Raw genomic sequence first — 25,334 nt, forward strand, 5'->3', positions numbered from 1 at the left:
GACTCTAATATCCATGTCACTGATTGCACAGAATGGCTGCCATTTCTGCTTTAATGTGCCTCCTGAATAACACTTTTGGCATTTTATGTCTCCAGAATATAGAAGTTGATGGACTATCTTATAAGCTGGAAGGCCTGAAAAAATTCACAGAATATACTCTTCGATTCCTAGCTTATAATCGCTATGGGCCTGGAGTATCTACTGATGACGTAACAGTGGTTACACTTTCTGATGGTAAGTTACAGACAGTGAAACTTGACTCAGATCTTTGTGACAATAAAGAAACAATATTGTATGTATGTCATTTTCCAGGCTTCCTAACTAAAACTTTATGGGATTCATTAGTGTAAACTAGAAATTTAGCTAATTCACTGCATCTGTTACAGTCAGATTCAAACTTTCTTTGGAAAGGTGTGTACTCTGAGTGGGGTTGTCCTAAGAGGTATTCTTCAAAATATGACTCTTGCCACAATCCTGAATTAATTTTGTGTCTTTTTCTTTATTGCTATAAATACAAATACATTTGTTCATATGTGTGGGCTAATTTGCATTGTCATGTTTCTTTTATTTCTCATTCTCAGAAGGTAGATGATTAAAAGCATAAATGATAGACAGTCCTCCTAACATATACCTCTTAATTTGAAAATACATGATGAGGAATTATGCCAAATAACCCAGCATTTAAAAAAATTAAATCTAATTATGAAAACATATGTTTTTAGTTGTACCTTGCCTAACAAATAAAAGAATAGATATATTTTCTTAATTGTCATAAAATGGAAGAAGAACTCTTACTGAAGAGGATGGATTTGACAAAGAAGTAGCAGAGATAACTGAGATCAAAGAAATGTGTGATAATAAATGCTAGAAAAATTAATGAAAACAGAAAGTACAACCAAGGAAAATTCAGGCAGGTGTAGAAACAGAGATGACCTCCATGAATAGTAAAAAGGCAACAAGCTATCCCTTTTCAACCATGGTTTCCATGTTGGTATATGTAATTCTATAAATTATTGATCTTTTGAATTTGAAAGAAAATGACTTTACCTTTTGATTCCCTAACCAATCCATCATTATTTAATCTGAGAAAGCATCTGGGTGGATATTTCACATAACTCAGTGAAATGATGAAGGGTATGCATGTTATTAAAGGCAGTGCAAAGAAGACTCAGTAATATGCTCATTTGCAATTTCAACTTAAAAAAAATATTTTATGTGTGACACCTCTTCAGGATCATTTTTAATGCCCATCCATCTGATTCCGTTATTGAAGACAGAACAGAATATTTATTGGCAGGATAAATTACTTCACAACTTATAATTATCAGAATAAAGGGAAAACAAATGAAAATGAATATTTTACATAATTTATGTAGATTTCATTCACATTCTGGACTGTAATACTGTGGCATTATTCTCCACTTTGGTTCTAAATGTCATAAGTGAAAATGATAGATTATTACTCATTAGGCCAAGATTTATCATCTCCAAATGTTGCAACATTTAGAATTTAGAAAATGCCTTGCACTAAATGAAAGGATTTCATGACCTTAGCCCAACAAACACCACTTTGCAAAGGATGCCAACTTCCCTCTCTCAGATGCATTGAGAGGAAAAAGCAGGAGCTGCATGGTCCCCTTGACCTTGGCTCCCTGACCTCGTCTGCGTTCATCTTTATAATCAACACATCTTTCATTTCTAAAAACACCCTTCACTATTGGCTTCCTTCCCTCATTTTCCAGGCCCCTTCTCCCTACTTCAGTTTGCTGTCTTCTCCTCTACTGAGGCTGTCCATGCTGAGGTCACACATCATACAGACATGTGTTTAATCACCTTTATTAACCACCTACTCCCCAATCTTCAGTCATGAATCTCTCTTTTCCTTGACTTTCTGGATGTTATAAAAAGAAGATACTGTGAAAATTAAATGGGCTAACCTATAAGCAACTAAAATATGAATATGGCATATATTTAAATGTTTAATAAGTGTTATTTATGTCTATATTCATGTCTTTTTCTCATTATACTACATACTCTCTAATACAAAGAATGATGTTATATTCATCTCTGTATTCATCATAACTTGTAAATATTTATTGAGTTAATCAGACAGTTCAGCCAAACCTGTACAATTGTTTATATGTATAGATTTATCATTAGGACTTTCTGTTTGTGAGGCTAATTTAATACATGATTGTAGTCTAAATGCATCTGTGTTATAGAGAGCTTTATATTTCTTACCAGGTTAGAGAAACCCTTACCATAAAAATTCATATTGGAGTCAGAGAAGAAGTGAATAAAAACACAAACGAAATGCAGATAATTTTTTCCTGAATTAATTATCCCAATGGCAGTCCTGTTATGCTGAAATGCTTATCAAGATTTTTATCCTGATGAGCTGTCATCTCTAATTTAGCTCTGCTTTAATTGTTTTTCTGGGAAGAAACATTAGTTTTTGTTCAATTTCAAATTGGTTTACAATGATCCACTTCTTCAAATCAGTGGTATTAAAGAACATCAGAGCTACGCTGCTTGACATTCAGGGTGAAATGTAACACTGGTTACCAGATTTTTCCCAAACACTATCTCTTCAGCTAGCTGACATGGATAGATCATTAACAGTTTTTATGAGTGAATTAACATTTGTAAGTACCCATGCCAGCTTGCCCTGTGTCCAAAAGCAAAGGGACCAAATTTCATAAGCGGACTTAACTAAAAAAATGTGGTTCTTACTGCTATCACTAATAATTATCAAGTACTAATAAGTGCTTATAAGGCCCTGCTCTGATCACTTTGCATTATTAACCTTCAATCCTCATAATACTCTTAAGTTTTCCTACTTGACAGATAACAAAACTAATATAGAAAAACATTACAAAAGCAAGCATCACAGCCTGGTCATTTAAGCCATTAAGTAAAGAGGCAGGATTCAATGTGAAAACACACTAAGTTTCTCTTACTTGCTAATAAATTTCTCATATTAATTCCTTAGAGTACAAAGCTCATAATCATATATAAATTATTTCAATCCTTAAATTATGTGTTTGGGACAAGGTCAGTACCTGTTTAGATGGGGATTCAATTACAAGGTGGGACATGATCTCCTCTGTAGACTACATCATCAAGTGTTTCAAACCAGTAAGTTCCACCATATCAAGGGGAGTTTCTAGGCCAAACACCTCTGATTGGCTTTAATGAAACTCTTGTAAGTGAGAAATTGCTTGACATTTTGAAGAGAAAAGCGATGAACTATGTCCTTCCCCTTTGCCTCATGCGACAATGAAACATCTTGGGAACACAAATAAAGAAAAACTTTCACTTCCAACAAGCATCTACAGAGATATATCTGTCCATCTCTAAATAGTGTGGAAATTTATAGTAAGAGGAGGGACTGGCGATTGGTAATTAAAAATACTGTACAAAAAAAGTCTCTACTTTCTTCTCTGACTATGTTTACGTAAGGTAAGAATAGCCAGTGTGCTATCAATGGAAAGTAAGAGAAACGTATGTTGTAAAAAACAGAGTTGAAATACATCAGTGCCTTTGTTATAAGGCTCTTTGTATTTTATTATACTGGCTTTCAATTCCTAATACAGAAAATAATCTCAATACTTCTCTAATTGCCATAGTTATGAAAAGAATGCATATTTATCCTTTCTCCTATATATTCTTCGCTTTCTTGAAATGAGGCATCAAATGCCATTTTTAAACTTAAAATGACATTTGAGGGTCACAGCATCTAGTACAGTCTATAGAACAAACTTGATAGTCTGTTGCCTTCTCCTTCCTCCAAAATTCAGTCACCTCTCATAAATGTAGCTGGTGTTACTCAAATCATGTTTTGATATTTCATTGGCCAAAAAGTGGATGTAGTATGATTAGTAAAGTATAATATGACATATAAATATTACACTATCATGTGAAACATAAACTAGAAAGATTTTTCCATGTTTAAGCAGTAATTTATTATTACTTAATATGAATATATCATTTCCAAACTTTACTTTTAAATTATTATATTTTTCAAACATTGCTATTTCCCAAGGAAAAGCAGATAAAATCACTCTTCACCTACCATTTTAGAGCACAGCATTTTTTTCAGTTTGTACCTGTTTTACTTTTCAGTGCTTTACAGAATAATTTGAATAAGCATCATTGAAAAGAAAACAAATGTTGGTAAGAATATGAACCATCTGGAATTTTCTGCATTCTTAGTGGGAGTATAAATTGGTATAACCACTTTGGAAAATTTTGTATCTATTGAAGATTAACGTGCATGTAAACCCCATAGGGGTGTCTACTGCTACCATGATTTCCACCCCTAGGTGTATAATGAAGTGTAGTTGTTCAGCAAAAGACATATACAGGGCATAGAGAATATAGCCAATGATTCTCTAACATCTTCCTATGTTGACAGATAGTAACTGAACTAGTTGGAGTGAGAATTTAATAATGTGGGTAACTGTTGAACTACTGTGTTGTATACTTAAAACCAGTATAAGATTGTATATCAACTATACTTCAATGAAAAAAACAGATTTTAGATATATTGTAAGCATAGTGATACAAACATGGATATGTATTTTGTAATTGGTAATGTTAATTACCAAATAATCTACCAAAAAGTAGAATAGAAGGGAATACTCCTAAACTCATTCTATGAGGCCAGCATCACTCTAATACCAAAACCAGGCAAAGACACTACAGGAAAAGGAAAGTTACAGACCAATATCCCTGATGAACATAGATGCAAAAATACCCAACAAAATATTAGCAAACCGAATTCAAAAATACATCAAAAAGATCACCCATTATGATCAAGTAGGATTTATTCCAGGGATGCAAGGATGGTCCAACATTTGAAAATCTATCAACATCATACACCACATCAAAAAAAAAAGGACAAAAGCCACATGGTCATCTCCATAGATGCTGAAAAAGCATTCAACAAAATTCAACATCCATTCATGATAAAACTCTCAACAAAATTGGTATATAGGGCAAGTACGTCCACATAATAAGTGCCATGTATGACAAACCCAAAGCCAACATCATACTTAACAGTGAGAAGATGAAAGCATTTCCTTTAATATTGAGAACAGGACAAGGATGCTTGCACTCCCCACTTTTATTCAACATAGTACCGGAGGTCCTTGCCACGGCAATCCGACAACATAAAGAAATAAAAGGCATCAGATTGGCAAGGAAGAAGTTAAACTGTCCCTGTTTGCAGATGACATGACAGTGTATATAAAAAACCCTAAGGAATCCACTCCAAAATTACTAGAACTAATATCTGAATTCAGCAAAGTTGCAGGTTATGAAATTAATATACAGAAATCTGTTGCATTCCTATACACTAATGATGAACTAGCAGAAAGAGAAGTCAGGAAGACAATTCCATTCACAATTGCATCAAAAAGAATTAAATACCTAGGAATAAACCTAACCAAGGAAGTGAAACACCTATACTCTGAAAACCACAAGACACTCATGAGAGAAATTAAAGAAGATACCAATAACTGGAAACACATCCCATGCTCATGGATAGGAAGAATTAATATTGTCAAAATGACCATACTGCCTAAAGTAATCTACAGATTCAATGCAATTCCTATCAAAACATCTACAGCATTCTTCAACAAACTAGAGCAAGTAGTTCTAAAATTCATATGGAGCCACAAAAGACCCCGAATAGCCAAAATTAATCCTGAGAAGGAAGAATAAAGTGGAGGGGGGATTATGCTCCCCAACTTCAAGCTCTTCAAAGTCACAGTAATCAAGACAATTTGGTACTGGCACAAGAACAGACCCATAGAACAATGAAACAGACTAGAGAGTCCAGATATAAACCCAAGGATATATGGTCAATTAATATACAATAAAGGAGCCACAGACATACAATGGGGAAATGACAGCCTCTTCAACAACTGGTGTTGGCAAAACTGGACAGCTACATGCAAGAGAATGAAACTGGATTATTGTCTAACCCCATACACAAACTAAACTCTAAATGGATCAAAGACCCGAGTGTAAGTCATGAATCCATAAAATTCTTAGAAGAAACATAGGCAAAAATCTCTTGAATGTAAACATGAGCAACTTATTTCTGAACACAACTCCTTGGGCAAGTGAAACAAAGTAAAAAAATGAACAAATGGGACTATATCATGCTAAAAAGCTTCTGTACAGCAAAGAACATCAGCAGAACAAAAAGGCATCTACAGTATGGGAGAATATATTTGTAAATGACTTACCCAATAAGGGGTTAACATCCAAACTATATAAAGAACTCACAAGCCTCAACACCCAAAAAGCAAATTACCCTGTTAAAAAATGGGCAGAGGATCTGAACAGACACTTCTCCAAAGAAGAAATTCATATGGCCAATAGGCCCATGAAAAGATGCTCCACATTGCTAATCATCAGGGAAACGCAAATTAAAACCACAATGAGATATCACCTCACACCAGTTAGGATGACCAACATAGAAATGACTAGGAACAACAAATGCTGGTGAGGATGCAGAGAATGAGGAACCCTCCTACACTGCTGGTGGGAATGTAAATTAGTTCAACCATTGTAGAAAGCAATATGGAGGTTCCTCAGAAAACTAAAAATAGAAATACCATTTGACCCAGGAACACTACTCCTAGGAATTTACCCAAAGAAAACAACTTCTCATATTCAAAAAGACATATGTAACCCTGTGTTTATCACAGCACTATTTACAATAGCCAAGATATGGAAGCAACCTAAGTGTCCATCAGTAGATGAATGGATAAAGAAGAGGTGGTACATATACACAATGGAATACTATTCAGCTATAAGAGACAAACAAATCCTATCATTTGCAATAACATGGGTGGACCTAGAGAGTATTATGCTCAGTGAAATAACTCAGGCAGAGAAAGACAAATACCAAATGATTTCTGTCATTTGTGGAATATAACAAGGGAGCAAAACTGAAGGAACAAAACAGCAGCAGATTCACAGACTCCAAGAAGGGACTAGTGGTTACCAAAGGGGAGGGGTGGGGGTGGGTAGGTGGGGAGGGAGGTAGAAGGGGATTTTCAGGTATCATGATTGGTGCACGTGGTGTGTGTGGGGTCACAGGGAAGACAGTATAGCTCAGAGAAGACAAATGGGGACTCTGTGGCATCTTACTACACTGATGGACAGTGACTGCAATGGGATATGGGGACGAACTCTATAATAAGGGTGAATTTAATAACCACATTGTTTTTCTTGTGAAACCTTCATAAAAGTGTATATCAATGATACCTTAATAAAAAAAATCATCCATTGGTCATGAACAAGGATAGTGACTACTCATTTTATATATTAATATGTGTTAAGCCTCTATTGAATGCTACTTACCTTGTTATTATGGATCAGAAAGCTTTATTTTGTTAATGAGTCATCCAAGACTTCTAGGATAGTGCCTGACACATAACAGCCATTCAGTGTATGGTTGTCTTTGAATTACTCACATGATTGAATATTCACTTTTTGATATAGTAAATATCCATTGCATGTATTATAAAGAAAGTTGTATATGTTCTTTTCTCCATGAAAGAGTGGTACAATCAAAATGCAGGCAAAAGAAACAAAATACCTAGAAAATCCACAAAAAAAAATAAATTGTTCCTTTGTTAATAGAATCAACTCACCAAAGGCTGTTTGGTAACCTGCTTGCATCTATGACACACAGGTTTAATTACATACAACTAAAAAAGGGGGATGTATTTCTTCTTTCCATTTCTTAAGAGGTAATAAAGATTGCATTAAAAGGATTAGACAACATGAATGACCATTAGAATGACATATTTCATCATAAAACCATGCAGATCCCCAAATACAAAATATCTTAAGCCCTTTAAAATCACTCTAGGAAATCTCCCGTGTGTTTTTATTGATTTCTCTGGGAAGGTTATTGCAAGAAAGCTGTAATTAAATGGCAGTATTTGGAATCACAGCAGGGGCTCTCTTTGCCTAACAGTTTTGGGGGCTCCCTAGATGGATAACTGGCTCACCAGGTAAGAAAAAATAAGCAAATATAGTTATTTTTCATCTCTCCAGGAAAATTTTGAAGTGCCACCTAGGTCAGCTACCTAATTATTACTATGAACTCTGAAAAAGACATGCTCTCCTTAGTGCCTATGGCAGTAACCATCTCATCTTGTTTCATTCCTTTTAGTGCCAAGTGCCCCACCTCAGAACGTCTCCCTGGAAGTAGTTAATTCAAGGGTAAGTCTTTGAAATGCTCACCATTTCATTATCTACACAGACGTATAACTTCTGCTTGCTTATCCACCTCCTTGGGTGCAGACAGTGACACTGATCCCACATCTTCTTCCACCATGCTTGAATTAATTAAAGGGAGGTTTGTTTTTGTTTTAATAATATTATACTTGATTTTATAAAGGTAACAATTAAAAGCTATTCCATCAGGAAACAAAGTTGTATGTTTACCTATAGACACCAGTATAGGGCATAATGTGCTGGGAAGGAACAAGTGAATGTAGGAAAGAATAAAACAATTGAAAAAGGTGGAACAAAGGAAGTCTTTGTTTCCTGAAAGATTAATCAGAATTAAATATTTCATCACCATCACCATTCTTCCTTTATTAATAGGACAATGACGGCCTTTCTTGACGTCCAATAAAGTTATACTTATGAAATAGTGTTACTCAGCGATTAATGTTTTCCTGATACAGAAAGCTGTTATAACTTTCAAAAGGGCTTTAATTTGGCTAGGTATAGCTGAAGATAAGGGGCCTATTGCCAGGAATCAGTTTTCTAGAAATAATCCCCTTATTTCATGTGTGTCGCGGGGTTGAAAACAAGCAAAGCTAGGCAGTAGAGTGAAGCAAAGAGGGATTGGTCTGGTTTCGTTTTCATTGCCTGGCTGTGTGTGCTCAGGCCATATCATTTCACTATCCCTGGTCCTCAGTGAGGGGGTATTGACCTTACTGGTCTCTAGGCTCTGGGGACAGCAGGGATATTACATGGGTCTTAGAGAAAATCATACTCTGATTTTTAATCCTAGCTTTCCCTTTTAATAACTATTTGTGATCTTAAAAGTTTCAAACCCCACCAAACCTCAGTTTGTATATCCATATAGTATGAGTGCCAATGCCTTCCTTATTGATTTATTGTGAGGAAGTAGTATATAATACTGCAAAGGATCTAACTTAGTAACTCTTACTTCACTCAAGGTACAATTCCTTGCCATATTTTGTAAAAATCTCTGTTGAAGTCCTGTTTTGTGACCTTGATCAGATTTGCCTCTGTAATGAATTTAGCTCTTGGAGCTAGTGAAATGTCTCTAAATTGTAAGCCTCTTAGAGTTCTAGGCACAAATAAGAACTGGTGAAATAAATATGAAATCAGAAGGGAGAAAAATAAATGAACTTAGGGAGAAAAAGTTGAGCTAAAGGAAAATAACCAGAAATAAACATCATTCTAAAAAAGATATTATTGTTTGCAACAATATTAAAAGTTTTATAAATGCACCACCAAAATTAAGAGATTGTCAAGTCAAAATCAAGTAGATTTTTATAATATAGGTTGTTAATGAATGAAATTTGGAGAGCATATTGTAGTTTCTGTTGTATTAGGACTCATATTTAATAGAGTTTTACTCATCTCACATCTTTCTTCCAGGACAGAACATAGACATTTACATAAGCTATTGTGTGTATGTTTGCTCATATTCTTTAAAAGTCTAGTCCAGAAAGGTTGAATGTTTTCTTCTGAATATGGTATTACTGAATGACACTGGATGCTGATTCTGTGTAAATATGGATTGATTACCTTCGTGAAGAGGGAATTCCTGCTTTGCAAAACTGGGTTTTTCAACTGACTTATATGTATGTATACAAATATCACAGCCCATACTCTTCTATAATATCCCATGCTTGTAGCAATCAAATATAAACACTCCTGTCTCTATCTCATGTCATTGTATCTGAAACATTGCTCTGCTAGAAAATCTAACTTGTTCATTAGCTTTTTAGAATGAAAACAGCAGACCCAGGCACTAGAAAGTCTCTTACTCTTCACTTCTTCCCTCTGTTATCTTATTTCTTAGGTTTTAAGTAACTATAAATTATAAATTATTTTTCTTGGATTGTTACGAAGGGGAAAGAACCTGGATGTTCAAAATGCTGGTTTTTTATTCCCTGTATATTGAAAAGAAAGACAAAAACAATATTCTGTTTTGATACTCTTTAATTTGAAACAAAAGAAAGTTCCCAAATATATTTATATTTCTTCCTACTGCCATTTGAAGGAACAAAATTTGATGAGAAAGAAACATTGCAGTTGAATATATGTATTTTAGACTAACAGAATTATGACTCTCATGTTATTCATTTTACTTGATATTTTACCTAATCTAGATTTTTTTGCTTAATCTACAAGGAATGGAGTCATACTTTAACAATTTATTCTATATCATTTGCAATTACAGAACATAACTAATCATTTTATTGACACTCAATGAGGAAATTTAGGTGGCACCAATATTTTTGTACACAGCTGGCTAGGACTTCTGTATGTAGAACTGAGATGTTGCTGTAATATGAAATGACCATCTATAGGTGTCTGTTAAGGTTATGACTACCTATCAGGTAGTTAGAAATCATGTTCCAGAGTGTGCAAACACAGAGATCCTTAGGCATTGAGATAAAAGACCCCAAAGAAATTGTTACCAGATTGTTCTTGAAAACCCAGTAGATTACCTTTATAAAGCTATAATCACAGAACAGACTTGATTCCCTTTTTGCAGGCTATCTGTGAATACAAGTTTTGTTTTGAACAAATGGCTTTACCTGTAGATACTAGATTTTAGGTAATAATGGGTCACGATTAGATGGTTATTTCTCATACTAAAATTCCTTTACAAGAAATAATATCTTCACAAGAGAAGAAAAAATAATGGGTTTCAGTGTGCACTTTAAAATGTGGTCGTTTTAATAGGAAAAATTTTACAAGGATAGTTTTCTTAAGATTTTACTTTGAAAGTCAATTATTTTTTGAGGAAATAAATATTACAGTTTAATTAGTTAGCTAGAATATAGAGCACGAGTTTATAGAATGCAAAGAGCTATGTCAACACTTGGCTGTATTCCTGTGTTCTAGTACAAAGGCTCTGAGAACCTGACTATTTAGAGGATGCTCGAATTCTAGATACTTGAGCTCTTTATTAGCTCTTTGAGTTCTTGGAAAAACAGAGCATCTGAGTTTCTTTGATTCATCCAACATTTACCATGTACTTATGATATATCCTGCTGTGCACTGTATATGTGCCCACCGTACTACTGTATGCACATATATGACCCAGTCTTTGCCTCCATGGATCTCACAGTTTGGTAGGAAAACATATGAGAGAAAATCTGCTTCTCATCTAACTACATTTAATCTGCTGTAATTCTTCAAAGTTGATGTTGTTTCACTATTGATAAAACGAGAAGGTTGAAGAAGTAATCTCTAAAATCTCATGCTGCTCCAAACCCCTGTAACTATATTTTCGCTTGTTAAACCTTTTCTCAACCATTTGATATTTACAGAACTGAAGAAGATGGGACAAGCATATTGATTAAAGTATACTGAACTTAATTCATAAGTTCATCTATGTATCAACTAAGCATTGTAGGTTGATTACAAAGAATTAAATATTAAGCCAAATTTTTAAAAGATCTGGTATATCACCAGACCTGGATCATGGTACAGGTTTAGATTTTGTAAATACAGAGTAGTAGATTCCTCTTATTATATCACCACACCTTTCTATTGTTGAATTGTTTATCCTTAAACAGATGCATCTATGTGGATGTCATCTTGCTGGGTTCCTAAAAGCTGTAACCCAGTTAATCACACAGTTCAATAGTATGTGTGATGTCTTCACTGTGGCAGTAGAAAAAAGTATCTCCCTGCATCTTAGCATCCCACTCCCCAATGTGTGGGCATATTTTGTCATGCTTAAGTAACTCGAACATTAATTTAGCAAGGATAAAATTCCTTTTACTCAGAAACTACCCAAAGGGAGAATCAAAACAGTTGATCATTTTGGCCCCAGATGGTTTAATATCTTTTACATTTTTTTCTTACAACAGAGAGGGAATCTAAGTGTTGTGTCATCCGGTAACCTCAGAGGAGCATGCTTCCAAAGATGTGGTGTGACAGGATGGGTTTTCACTGAGGGCTCTGCCTCCTGCCATTGAGCTAGTGATAATTCTCTTATCAACAGACATTGACAGTGAAGTGGACAGCTGAGTGAGTCATTTGCATTCGATTCCCAAGTGGTATGCGTACTAGATAGAGACCATAAGCAAAGTGCGAAAAGTGAGGAGAAGAGAAGGTGCCAGAGGAATGAGAAACAAAGAGGCAGTGTGTGATGTATTAGGTTTTATATAATAGTAATTTAGGTCCTCAGTGTTTTTCTCTGACATTGGAGCTATCTTCTCTTGGCTAAGCAAGGACACTTGAATTCACACTCTTCCCTGGCACACTGCAACCTCCCTGGAAACACACTGTTCACATGGGTGTTCTGGAGCCACGTCCCCAGTCTCACCATGCTTTCTGTACATGTTGGTCTCCTTCCTGTGTGTTTTCCTTAGGCATAGGCCTCAGATGGCTTACACGCACACACACACACATGCACACACACACACACACACATCACATTTTTTGTTTGTGAGTACTCCTAAATCCTTCGTGAAATACCCTTTGGCCTCTGAGTTATTTGGAGCCAGGGCTCTGAGTCTTCCTCTCACAAACACAGTGGTTTCTGAAATGGATGTAATGTAAAGAGAAAGGACACATAGGAGACCTTGGGTGATTGATTCCACATGAATATAAATTTGAAACTGACACTGAAATAATATTTATACCCACAAACTTCACAATGGTGTTTGTACTCAATCATAATACGCAGAACATTTGTGCTTGAATATGGTGTCCATTCCAGTTATCCATCCACTCAATACCTGTAGATGTAGATCTCTCATATATGTTTTTAGTTATTGATGCCTTCATTGATTCATTATACAACTGTTCTTTGAGCATAGATAATGTCTAGGAACAAGGATTGAAACAGTTTTGGGAAGGGTATGAAGGTAGGAACATAAGTATAAGGCAGGCAGTGTTTCCTGGTAGTTCTTACAGTCTAGTCTTTCTGTGTTTGCCTAGAATTTGTAAAATAGACAGGATACAGGTGTTTATTTTGTTAAAATCAACCAACATGGAATAATTCATGTGACTCCCTCAAGAAAAAGGCTGTTTGGTCTGTAATTTAGATACAACCTATCTTCAGATATCTGCTATCCTACTTACATTTTTTGAAAAGTAAAGACTTTCTTATTGCAGTACATGTATATCACATAAATTTTACCATTTTAGCCATTCTTAAATGTACCGTTCAGTGGCATAAGTATATTCACATTGTCATTCAGCCATCATCATCCATCTGCAAGACTCATCTCATCTTCTCAAATGCAAACTCTGTCCGCATGAAAGAACAAAACCCCATTCCTCTCCTTTCTCCAGGCCCAGGAACCACCATCTACTTTCTGTATCCTGTCGTACTGTGTAAGAAAGTGAAGAAACCAATTCATAGAAAAATTTGTGATTGCCTTTTTACCTTATCTTAAGAGAGAAATGAAAACACTCTTAAAGTTTTATGTCTTCACTCTCCCAGGGAAATGAATGATTTAATAAATCATAGCGGTCAAGGATATATGCAGATGCTTTAATTGGCTGGCAAGAAACACCTCACTTCCCATTGTTGATACTGCTTTCAGTATACTTCTTTTCCAAGGTCGCACATTTATGAATTTTTTAAAATAAAAATCAACTGACCAAGGCAACTGCCGCATTTAATAATAAGGACTACAAGCATGAAATTGTTCTGGGGTAACTCTGAACATATAACTTTGGTCACCAACATCAGTGTTATATCCCATCACAATGTAGATCAGAACTCCTAACCCTTAACTAAATCAATCCTTTGTTTGAAGCCCAATTATCAGCAGTTTCCATCCTTATTTTAGTGAAAACACAGTAAATGCATAAACTGTGAATGGGAAAGATATTAGGATAGTAAAAAAAAATCAGAATAATCATTTTTAAATAATATAAACGCATCATGCCAAATTAATTGCATTCTTGAAATAAGCAGAATAAGAGAATACTCTGGAAATTCAAAGCACATCTTTGCATCACATGATTACTCATTTTTCTAGAGCTGTTCTTCCATATCTGTCCAGAGAATACTTCTCTCATGGCACTTTCCATGCAGTGATGTTGCATAATTTTAAAAATTGTGAGTAATAAAAGTCCCCTACTGGAGATACTAAAGACTGTGAAAAGTAGTCACTTAAATCTGCTTTACTCAGATTTAATGACTTCTTTCTACAAAAGCCTTTTATACTAAATACTATCTTTAAAACTTTTCTGAAGTTACTTATCTTAGTATCATCATATGCATTCCAAATCAGAACAATGTACTCCATGAATTGAGCAATTTCATCCCCCGAAAAAGAACATTCTTAACCGAATCAATTTAAAAGTATATTCATTAGAAAATAAATTAAATTTATAAAAAGCTAGAAGGGAATCTAGGAATGGCCTTTATAACTTGCCTATGTATGTTACTATCAAATAGGGTGTTGAGAGCTACCTCTGACATCTACCACAGAATTTGAATAAGTTAGAGACATTATTCAATCTCCATTTCTACATGAACTTTTGAAAATATAAACAGGATTAGAAAAACATTTTCTAGAATGTTCTTATCTTCATATTTCAAATAGTTAAATCTATCATGTTTTGTTGTTGTGGGTTTAGAGGTCATTGTATTGTGCTCTTTCCAAATGTATTCTAATCACTACCATTTAGTATACCTGCACAAGGGATTTTGACAAAAAAGCTAAAATATGTGCTGGAATACCATTCTCTTTTGTGTTCTAGTCCCACTTTAATATCACTTTGTAATCTGTATTTCATCACACACGTTTCTAATGGTTTCATTTCTGTTTGGCTCTGAAGGCAAAGCTCACTTTAGCCTTTCCATGAAGTTTAATGAGATTCCCCTCAAGTCATACATTTTTGAAAAAGTGGGAGGCTTAATAATGGGCTTCAATTAAGTGAACCTAGGTCTAGTGATAAGGTCTCTGATTTTAATTTAGTTCATGGAAGTTGCCCTTATAGTTGAAATGGTTGATTAGTCAGAGGACATGAATAAGTTCAGTCCTACCACTATGTAAAAGCAGTTGCTAACTATGTGATTTGAATTTAGAGATGTTGAAACATTCACCTATATGCAAAAAATTTAATTCAGTAGCATAGGTTAAAATACGGTTTTCCTTGGAAACAACTGTGAAAATAAAAAATCCTTTATGTGAAAGATTTAAGACAATAGTACACAGGTTATTGCAATTAACATTCCTGACACATAGTTAAGGAGCACCTAATTATAATTGTAATAATAATAACAGCAATAACTAATTTTTTTAGCAGGTATTTTGTGCCTGGCAATATACTCAGCAATTAAAGCACTATTTCATTTACTTCTTATAATAACCCTATAAGATAAATATCATTTATTAAATCACTTACTGGAATACTAACTGTGAGCTGAACTTATTGCCACAAAAGCTACAAAGAAGGCAGTCAAATGTCCTTTCATAGAGTTTACTTATATTCAAATACAGGGAGAGAGATGATAAGCACACAGAAAAATGAACAATTAACCCAAGAAAATGGTAAGTTGTGTGAAGGAAATTGAGCTCTGAGAAGACCTGATTTAAATCAGACTGATAGGGAAACACCCTTTAAGGAGCTGACACTTGTGCTGAGACAAGAATATGAAAAAGGGCCATTTAGGGTAAAGCATTCCAAGTAAAGCCAGCAGGTAAGTACAAAAGCCTTGAGAAGGGAACCCTGTGCATGAGTGTGAACCTGAAATAATAGCAATATGAACGGAGCACAGACTGCTGGGCACAGATCATGTGGGGCTTGGCAAAAATTGAGATTTCATTCTGTGGGTGGTGAAAAGGGTTTTGAAAAGGGAGTGATCTCATTTAACTGTTTAAAAGATCACGTTGGCTGCTGTGAGAAAAATTTGTGGGGAGGGGACAGAGTGGAAGCAGGGAGACCAGTTAGGAGACAATTGAGTGATCTGTGTAAAGATGATTGTGGCTGGAACCTACAGTCATTAGAGCAGATGAAGAGAAAAGTGGAAAAAATCATGTGTTGCATTTAAAGCCATTAAGATTCGCTAATGTCTTAGATATAAAGGGCAGGGGAAAGAGAAGAGTCAAGGATAAAGGCTAGATTTTTGCTACAAAAACTGAGTGAGAGCTAGAGCTGTTTAATGAGATGAGGATGAGTGGATTGAAAAATAGGTTTAGAGGTAGCAATCAGTTCTTGGGCATTTTGAATTTGAGATAACTACTAGACATACAATTAGGGATGTCAATCATGTAGACAATTTGGTTTATGAACTACCGGTCTGATAACAGATCATGCCAGGAAATATAAATTTAGGAGTCACTGTCATATCAGTAGCACCTAGGGAGAGATTATAAGTAGAAAAGAACTGGCTGAATCTGGGGACGCTGCACATTTAGAGATTGGACGTATGAGGAGGAGTAAGAGTGGTAGGAGAAAATGAGGAGGGGTGGTGACAGAAGCCAGGGGGGAGAGTGTCTCCTAATTATGGGGCTGCTAACTGTCCTGTCCTGATGGAGATACAGTAAAATAATGACAGCAAAGTGACTGCCCTGGGACGAAGCCTGGAAATGGAAAGAAAGCTGAGAGATTGCACAGATGGCAGATGATGTTATGAGAAGTTTTGTTGTGAAGTAGAACCTAGAAATGGCAGTAACTTTAGGAGGTGGTAGGCTTGAGGAAAGGGATACAAATCAGAATTCAAAATAACCTTTGCCTTCAAAGGGTTTACATTCTCAGGGGGATTAGTTCCCAGACAGAAGGTAAGGTCAAGACGGGATGCTAGGAGATGGGGCCAGTGACCCGGCCGGTGAGCCTCAGAATGAGTGGGAAGCACGGGAAGAGATGGTTGTAAATGCTGAGAAAGGACAGCTAAGAAGAGGATTTTAAAAAAAAACACATTTCTCTGACTTCTCAGTTTTTTCCCAGGGTGTACTTACACATAAGATTCTGTCTCTCACAGCAATGTATTTCTCCCTGGTGAGCCTAAAAACACCTCAATGAGCTGCAGGTTGTTAACTGAGCAAAGCTGATGCCTCAGCAAACTTTGTCAAACAATCTTAAAGATTTCTAGCACTTCCAGATGCAATTCTGGTTTTTCCTCACTTCTAAGTTCTACAATATATTTCTTATGGACACTTTGAAGGGGAAAATTGAGATCACATCGGAGATCTTTATCACAGCTCTCAAGGTTTGTTGGCAATAAAATAAAACCTCTAATTATTTTAGCAGCAGTTGTCTGGGAACATTAGGAAATGTATGTTAGATTCAGAGAGAATGCAAATCAGAACACTGGGCATGCATTTTATTAACAAATATTTTTAATTTAAAGAATAAGCAAAACTAAACCAAATGAGCATAAATTAGGTAAGTATAGAGCAAATGTTGCCAGGTAATAGTGCAACTCTCTAAATATAGACTATTATTTTAACATATCGCTGCGTTAGCCACCAAACTAAGTCTAATATATCTTCCCCCTGAAGTCATTTTAGCTTAATCTCATTAAAAAGCCCACTAACATTATGCAATCTGAATATATACTCTCAATAACACTTAACATTGGATTCTACTTATTTCATTTATTATGTTGCTCTTTCACACAGAAAATGATGACCTCCCTCAGTTTTCCAAAGCTGTTCAAAACATTACTCAGTCCACTGGAAAACTATGTGAAATCGACAGAATCTAAATGCATCACCTTCACATTTCCTGAACATTTGTAGAAAGTACTCTACATAGTGAATACAAATGGATTTTTCAAATACATTAGGAAGTATATAATAGTAGGTGTAAAAGTATTGAAAAACAACTTAATATTTTCAGAAAAGTAACGAGATCATATTACATATTTAGTCTTAATGCAACTGGGAGAAATTACTTGTGTCATCTACAAATAACTTTGTTCCAAGCTAAATGATAAGAAATTCTGTTTTCTTCTTTTTGTAGTAACCCAAATTCCTTCTACCTAAATATTTCTCATCTTTCAGAGAAATCTGACAGACCATTCTGTGTTTTAGCTGAGAGGCAGTATAGTTGTCTATTTTATTTTTACATGGATAAAGTTGAAGAGACACACACAAAAGGATTCACAGGTGAAGAGATGCCTCATACTGTCTTTAAATAAAATTCATATTTTTCAAATATGGAGCTGATTGTAGATTTTTATCTTTTATGCATAGATGAATCTAAATGTTGCAAAGCATGTATATGTCTATGTCCATGGCTGCAGCATCATTGTGTATTTCTCCAGAGATGTCAGTGTTTCAGTATTTCCAAGTTGAGTTTTCTTTTTTTGCACTTGAAAGAAAGAAAAGGCATATTTGCGTTTCATTTACATGCTCATGTACATAATTCTCTTGATGACACCAAACGTAATGACATTTAAAGAGAACAGTTAAAAAAAACCCAAACACTTTTTTAACTTGGAAATTTCATAAGAGAAAAGGCAATGAAGAATTTAAAGCTTATTTCTGTTACAACCTTGGGTTAATTCTTTTCATGTATTTATTCATATGTGCATTCACTTACTCATTTGTTTGTTTAATAATAAATATTCATTGAGTATTTGCCATGTGACAGACACTAGCTAAACACTTCAGCTCTGCCAGTTTAATAAGAGGTGTCCCTAGTTGCTTGTCATTCTGGAAACCTCAACACCTCCATGAATGGCATCAATGAATGAGGAGCTCTGACAAGTGACAACACCTGAGATGGAATAGAGTTTCTGCTCTAATGCAAAAAACTGACTCGTCTAGCTACAGTAAAAGGAGCAGATGCTTGCCCCTGCCTGTTGTTTAAGAGGTGGTTGGGGCATTTTTTCTTTTATTATACATAGCTTTGTTATAGCCAAAGCTGTTCTGGGTGTATGAGCTATCAGGTCTCTGAAGCTGAACCTCAGCTACAGAGGGAAATGAATCTGCTCATTGTCCTCCTGTTCTGGAACTGAGGCTGGGTGTGGCTGAATGAGCTTGCGCAGGCTCCCAGCTCCAGCTTGGAGAAAGGACACGTTGTAAGCCCAGAGTTGAAGTTCTCAAACTTTAAGGATCATAAATATCCCAAAGGGGCAGGTGCTAGTTTAAAATGCAGAATCCTTTCCCCACACCTCCCAGCACACGCTCGTCTGATTCAGTAGGTCTCCTGTCCAGGGAACTCATGTTTTCAGAAAACAGTCTGAATCATATAGACGAAGATAATCTATAAATCCCACTATAATAAATCTTATTAGATCAATGGTTTTCAAACCATTTTAATACAATAAAGCCATTAATAAAAACAATTTTATGTGTCATCTTGATGTATGTAAAGGCAAAGATACACAAAAGCAAGGACACTGTCACTGGTTTCTGGGATGAGGGCAGGGATATACTAGAGTTAGCTTGGACTGGCTCCAGAGAGCCAATTGTTAATTTCTTTTAGGGATTTCATAAACCCATTGTTAAACACAATCGTTATTCAAAATTAATTTATAAGTAGTTCTTATATTAATATCATATTTATATAAATGTATAATTAGTTAAGTTGTTTGCTCTGTATCCAAGCCTTGAGGTCATTTATAGCCCATCTGTATGGTGGAAACACTGTACAATGGGGTGTTCTTAATGCATCTCTTCCCAACCCTCTTTCAGTGACGTCACATCGGTAGTTGCAATCACCCTTGCTGGTGTTTTACACCATAGAACTCAGCAAATGCTACCAAGCAAGGCTACTTCTCTAAGAGAGCTAATTTTTACACAGTTATTAGCAAACCACCAGGAAGGGTGAGTGCTGGGCGTTTTCTCCCTCAGTTCCCTCAGTGGCCTCTGAGGTTATCGCAGGAAAACAAAACATTGTTAAACAAAGAATCAAGACCAATTATGTTGTGGCTATGAACATGAAGATGTTGAAAGTCAGAAAGGAAGAATGAAAAGGAAAATTGAGTCCTTTACCCTAAATGCATGCCTTTTACAAATCTGGTCATGAGACCAGGAGCCTTGACCCTTTATTCATAATCCTAGGGAAAACCACTAGGGTAGATTCAAATAATTACTCTGCTACCTGGTTATCTTACCTTTCTCTGGCTCCTTTACAGAATAATGAATAGTAAGGTTTAGAGAGGGTATACACAGTATATCTGTACATATACACACACACACACACATATACATGCATTCATGTATGTATATGTACATGCACACACACACACATATACAAATTACACCTTTGTTTTTTAATCCGGAAAGTGGTCCATCCATCTTCAATGATTATGATGAATGAGAAACACCTCTCTCTGTACCTTCTTTGAAATGCAAGTGACCATCTTGTAAAATAAAACCACATTTAACATTTACTCTAGCAAATGTACTCAGAGATATTTTCCTACTTATTGTTTATGTCTGACACTTTTGTTTTTAACACTAGCGTATCATTTGATATGCCCCCAAAGTAGATTACTCAGTGCACTTAATATCTTTATAATGAATGTAAGTCCTTTCACTAGTAAGTGGATTATTTCAGCCTTTTTAAAATAAAATGATCATTTTTTAATGATATTTAGCAAACAGTTGTTTTTGTCTTAAGGGTCTCCAGTATCTAATTTTACATAATAATGTGTAGTCTTGTAACTGACATTTGGCCATTTATTCATTAATTCTTTTTATGGACTCATTTATTCAACCAAGAGTTATTAAGAACCTATTATTTAACAATTAGATACTGGCATCCCTTAAGAAAGGCCTTCTCATTAAATAACCTGAAATTTAGACTATTGAGGTAAACCATCTGAATTGCAGGATAATAAGCTAAATAGACCAGTGTGTACTTTTTTCCTCTTACTTTGAATTATATATAATGGGAGCAAACAGTTGCCTTAAAAATCTTGACTTAAACATTATAAAATACCTTAAAAATTTGTATATGGAGATTCAGTCTGAAACACCAGATGAAAATTTTGTTTCAGTCAATCATCTGTATGATTACTCTCTGTAATTGAGGGTAAATACCTTTATTTTTAGAAATATCTGCTTAACTAACATCATATAGTTTGAGGCCTAGTTTTCCTTGAGTTGTACATTATGTAAACTTGTGTATTCTATTCTTGAATAAAATGAACGTGGCTTTTTCTGGGAGTATTTTCTAGAATTCTAGTTTTGATTTTAGCACTGATGTTTCCTTCCATATTGAGGGGGGACATGGATGTCAGGAACTTTACTGGGGGATACAACTTGACAGAGTGACACACACAGGAATCTCTGACATGTGGGTCTTGTAAGGAGCTGTCATTGATGGGATGTGGTGCTCTTTAGCCAAGGGGAGAAATATCTGTCATGCTGTCACATCAGATTTAGTTCAGACTAAATAAACATTTTCGTTATAATACTGTTCTTGGGAAATATACTTATGAATATGCTCATGGCTCTTTGGATGAGAAGTCATAAATAACTATAAGGTACATAAAATAGTACCTGTCATAATAAGCACATGATAAAAGAAGTGTATACTTATTATTACTATCACTAACTATACCTGTGAAATGGCCTATAAAGTGACTATTACAATAATGCAGTTCATCCCGTCTTCACCTACAGCCAGCCATCAGCAATCTTTTGCCTGACTTGCAGAGAATTATAATTAATGATATTAACTCATTTGAGGAAGCTGTTTTTCTTTAATGAACTTGAGATTTAAGTCAATTCTGAATTTTATATTTGATGGACTGATTTTTCAGAGCCTGACAAATACCAGTTATGTGAGTATTAATTGGAGTCAAATTTTTTAAATGTATGAGTCCTACCCAAATTCTATTTAATCCTCATGGTGTTACATGGATCTTCCAGTATTAATGATTTTAATTCAATCCACCTTCCCAGAATCACCATTAATTTATCTTGAACCTGTAATTTTCATTTTGTTGATTCACAAAATAAGTGCTGAAAGGCTCTTATAAGCCCGGTCCTTCAATCATCCATTAGATATGTGAGTCCCCTTTATAACACCTTCTAAGTCATGCCTCAGCTGCTTTGCTGACAGGAGATTAATTTTTTCCCTCTAAGCAACCATTTTTGGCATATGTGGGTCTAACTTTCATAAATTTATATTCAACATGAATTGCTCTTTCTCCCTAAAACTTCCATTCATTTGTCATAATTATTTCCCCTGGGACTATATGGAACAAATTAAGTAAATGAGTCTAGTGACTTTCTCTTATGGCATGACTCTAAATATTTTGAAGATGTCTATCAAGCCCCCCTTCCCTCCATGTATTTTCTCCAAGCTACATATCCTTATTTCTACAAATATTTCTCACTTGCTTGTCAGCTCCTGACTCAGTATGTCATCCTCCTCTTCTTAGTTTGCAGATGTCATGTGATTATCAAACATCCCTTGAGGGTACCTTCCTCATCTTAAATATTACAACATTCATGTAAACTACAATCACATTGATGTTATGGGTAGTCACATTATCTTGTGGACTGATTATACAACTGATTCTCACTAAGACCTTTAACTATTTCATGAATGATGCTTACAAACTATCTCCTTCCCTCTCTTCATGCCAGCCTTTGTTGGAATCATATGCAAGATCTCTTCATTTGTCTTTAAGGCATTTTGTTTCAGATTAGATCTATGACAACCTCACAAGTTCCCTTGAATTCTTCAGACACTCATCCAACATCAATAAACAAAGATTGGTTGTACACCTGGTACATGTCAGGCAATGTGCAAGGTTCTAATTCTGTTGTGCAATTATTCAATACAGCATTCAACTTCAATTGGCCTCCTCTTCCCCAGCGATTTGCTCCCCTACTTTAATTCATCCACCACCCTCAGAGCATGCCTTAACCTTATTTTCTTCCCCTTGACACACTTTCATTAAAACCTTAAAGTTCAAAGTGATGGCTGTTTTTTCCTTCCACATTTCTACTGTCTTCACTCACAATAAATTGATACTTCATAAAAACTTTTAGCTTGATCCCTTCATTTTTTTTTCATTTATCATTTTCCACATTATGTCACTCTCATTTTCAAACTGGACCTGTAATTGGTCATGTAGTAACCATATTCAACAACCTTAATGTTATTTTAATTTTGTTTTGCTTTGCCTTACTACTATTTTTATTTAACCCTTGGTATTCTATCAACTTCCTTACCTGTTTCTAAAGTCAAGCTAATGAGTGCTATGAGAGAAAATTCTACAATGACTAGATGTGAAGGACCCCAAACAAATCAGTAATCCTTTTCTCATGTTGACATTCTCCAGTTCTTCCCATATAGCTATCATATCAGTTACTAATCTAATACTCCTTTAGTTTTCCCTGTGTTTCTCTATGTCATGCACAAAATTAATTCTGAGATCTTTTCTACTTTACACCAAATTGATATTTGTGCTTATGTCCAAAAGGTCAGTAGTATGCAGAGGCTGGGCTTCATTGGCTTTGCCCTTTTTCATCCAAACTAAAATCATATCAAGAAATAGTTTTTCTGTACATTTTTAAAAAGTACTTGACTTAAAATGTACTGACTTATTTAAGTAATTATTATAGGTTTGTATTTCAGCTCATGTTCTACAGTCTCATGTTTACTGTATTTATTGTATTCTAACTCAAAGTTACAACAAAAGGAACCAATAAAAAAGAAAATGGTCTTCTGGCTTGACTTCCTGGTTTCCTACTGATCTGCATTGGATTTTACTTAAAACTCTCCTGAATTATAATCGGCACCAAACATGTGGATCATATTTATAATTTCATGATTGGTATAAACGTTCTTTTGTATGGAATGGTTCAGGGATCTATATAAAAGCTAGATACAGAAATAAAGTAGATATGTTTCCCATTCTTATTAGTTTCAGAATATATATTACCCGGCTAGCTTTTTGTTGTTTTTGCTGGTACACAATGTCTGGCCTTATGTACCACACAAATCATAGGTGTGCCCTATGAAAAACCATCATTCTCCTAAGCAGTAACTTAATGACATGTTTAGAAGAATGTTAGAGATAAAATAACCCAACTCCCTCATTTAAAATACTATATAAAATATAAAAATATAGACATGTCTAAATCCCTCAGAAGTTCGGTAACAGACCTGGAATCCAACCTCCAGTCATCTACCTCCATGAGGTATCTGTTCTATCCTGAAAGAAAGCACAGATGCACACTCACAAATTCTCAATGAGCTGGTTGTGCCTTTTAATACCTATGTCTCTTAAAAATAATAAAATTTTTATTGGCTTAAAGCTGAAACCTTTTGATAATCATATGGTTTGTTCCTTTCTTCATCCTTAAAATATATTCATTTTATTACTTATGCAAGACAAATATGTGTAACAAAGGGAGAGTCACATAATTTCTGTTTGACAAACCTCCTAAGTATGAAGAAGGATGCCCTCTATATAGCCAATTTCCATTCTTTTCATTCTAATGTTAATGATGTTATTTAAAGCATCAGAATCAAATGACATTATTTCAAATGACTTCATGACACAGAGGGTACCTTGTGGAGGGAATATCAAGTAGAAGTTCTCAGGTGTTTTTCCCTTTAAAATGCAAAGGAAGAAATGCAATTACTGTTTATTATTTAGTTATCTAATGCCTGCCCATCATGTCTTTTTGAATTTGGCCCAGTAACTTATAATTAAAAGAATCATTATCTCTGCTGGATGTGGGCACAGATTCACATTATTTCAGTGAAAGCCTGTCTGCTGTCTCACTTTAATGAAAATTTAAACCCCTTAGAATGACATGTGGTACCCAGAATTATTTTTCTTTTGTCTGAAGAGAGATTCAGGGGAAAGGACTCCTAGAAAGAGAAGTCCCTATTCCCTCCAACAGATTCTTATCTTCCAAGCATCCATTTTCATTTTTTGAAAGGACTGATGAGAAAAATATGAAGGTATCTACTCAATACCAGAAGATCATGAGTTAGTAGAGCAGAAACAAAGCAACTGTCCCCTGCTGCTATTTTTAGCCCAGGTTTATTTGGCTTTTAAAAAATTTTAATAAAATACACATAACATAAACTTTACCATTTTAACCATTTTTAAGTTACAACTTAGGGGCATGAAGTCCATTTGTATTTTTGTGCACTCATCACCATTATCTATCTCTGTAACTTTTTCA

The 25,334-nt window shown here is 35.1% G+C and overlaps 1 protein-coding gene across 1 annotated transcript in view; it reads left to right on the forward strand.

The window, feature by feature from the left end:
* DCC (DCC netrin 1 receptor) overlaps window positions 1-25,334 on the forward strand; it is a 1,164,464-nt gene that overhangs the window by 823,279 nt on the left and 315,851 nt on the right. The window contains exons 11-12 of the mRNA XM_036918577.2: window positions 96-234; window positions 8,201-8,250. Of these exons, the coding sequence (XP_036774472.2) occupies window positions 96-234; window positions 8,201-8,250 (189 nt within the window). The remainder of the gene's footprint in view (window positions 1-95; window positions 235-8,200; window positions 8,251-25,334) is intronic.

This window comes from Manis pentadactyla, chromosome 6 (assembly GCF_030020395.1).
Source record: "Manis pentadactyla isolate mManPen7 chromosome 6, mManPen7.hap1, whole genome shotgun sequence".
Lineage (NCBI taxonomy): Eukaryota > Metazoa > Chordata > Mammalia > Pholidota > Manidae > Manis > Manis pentadactyla.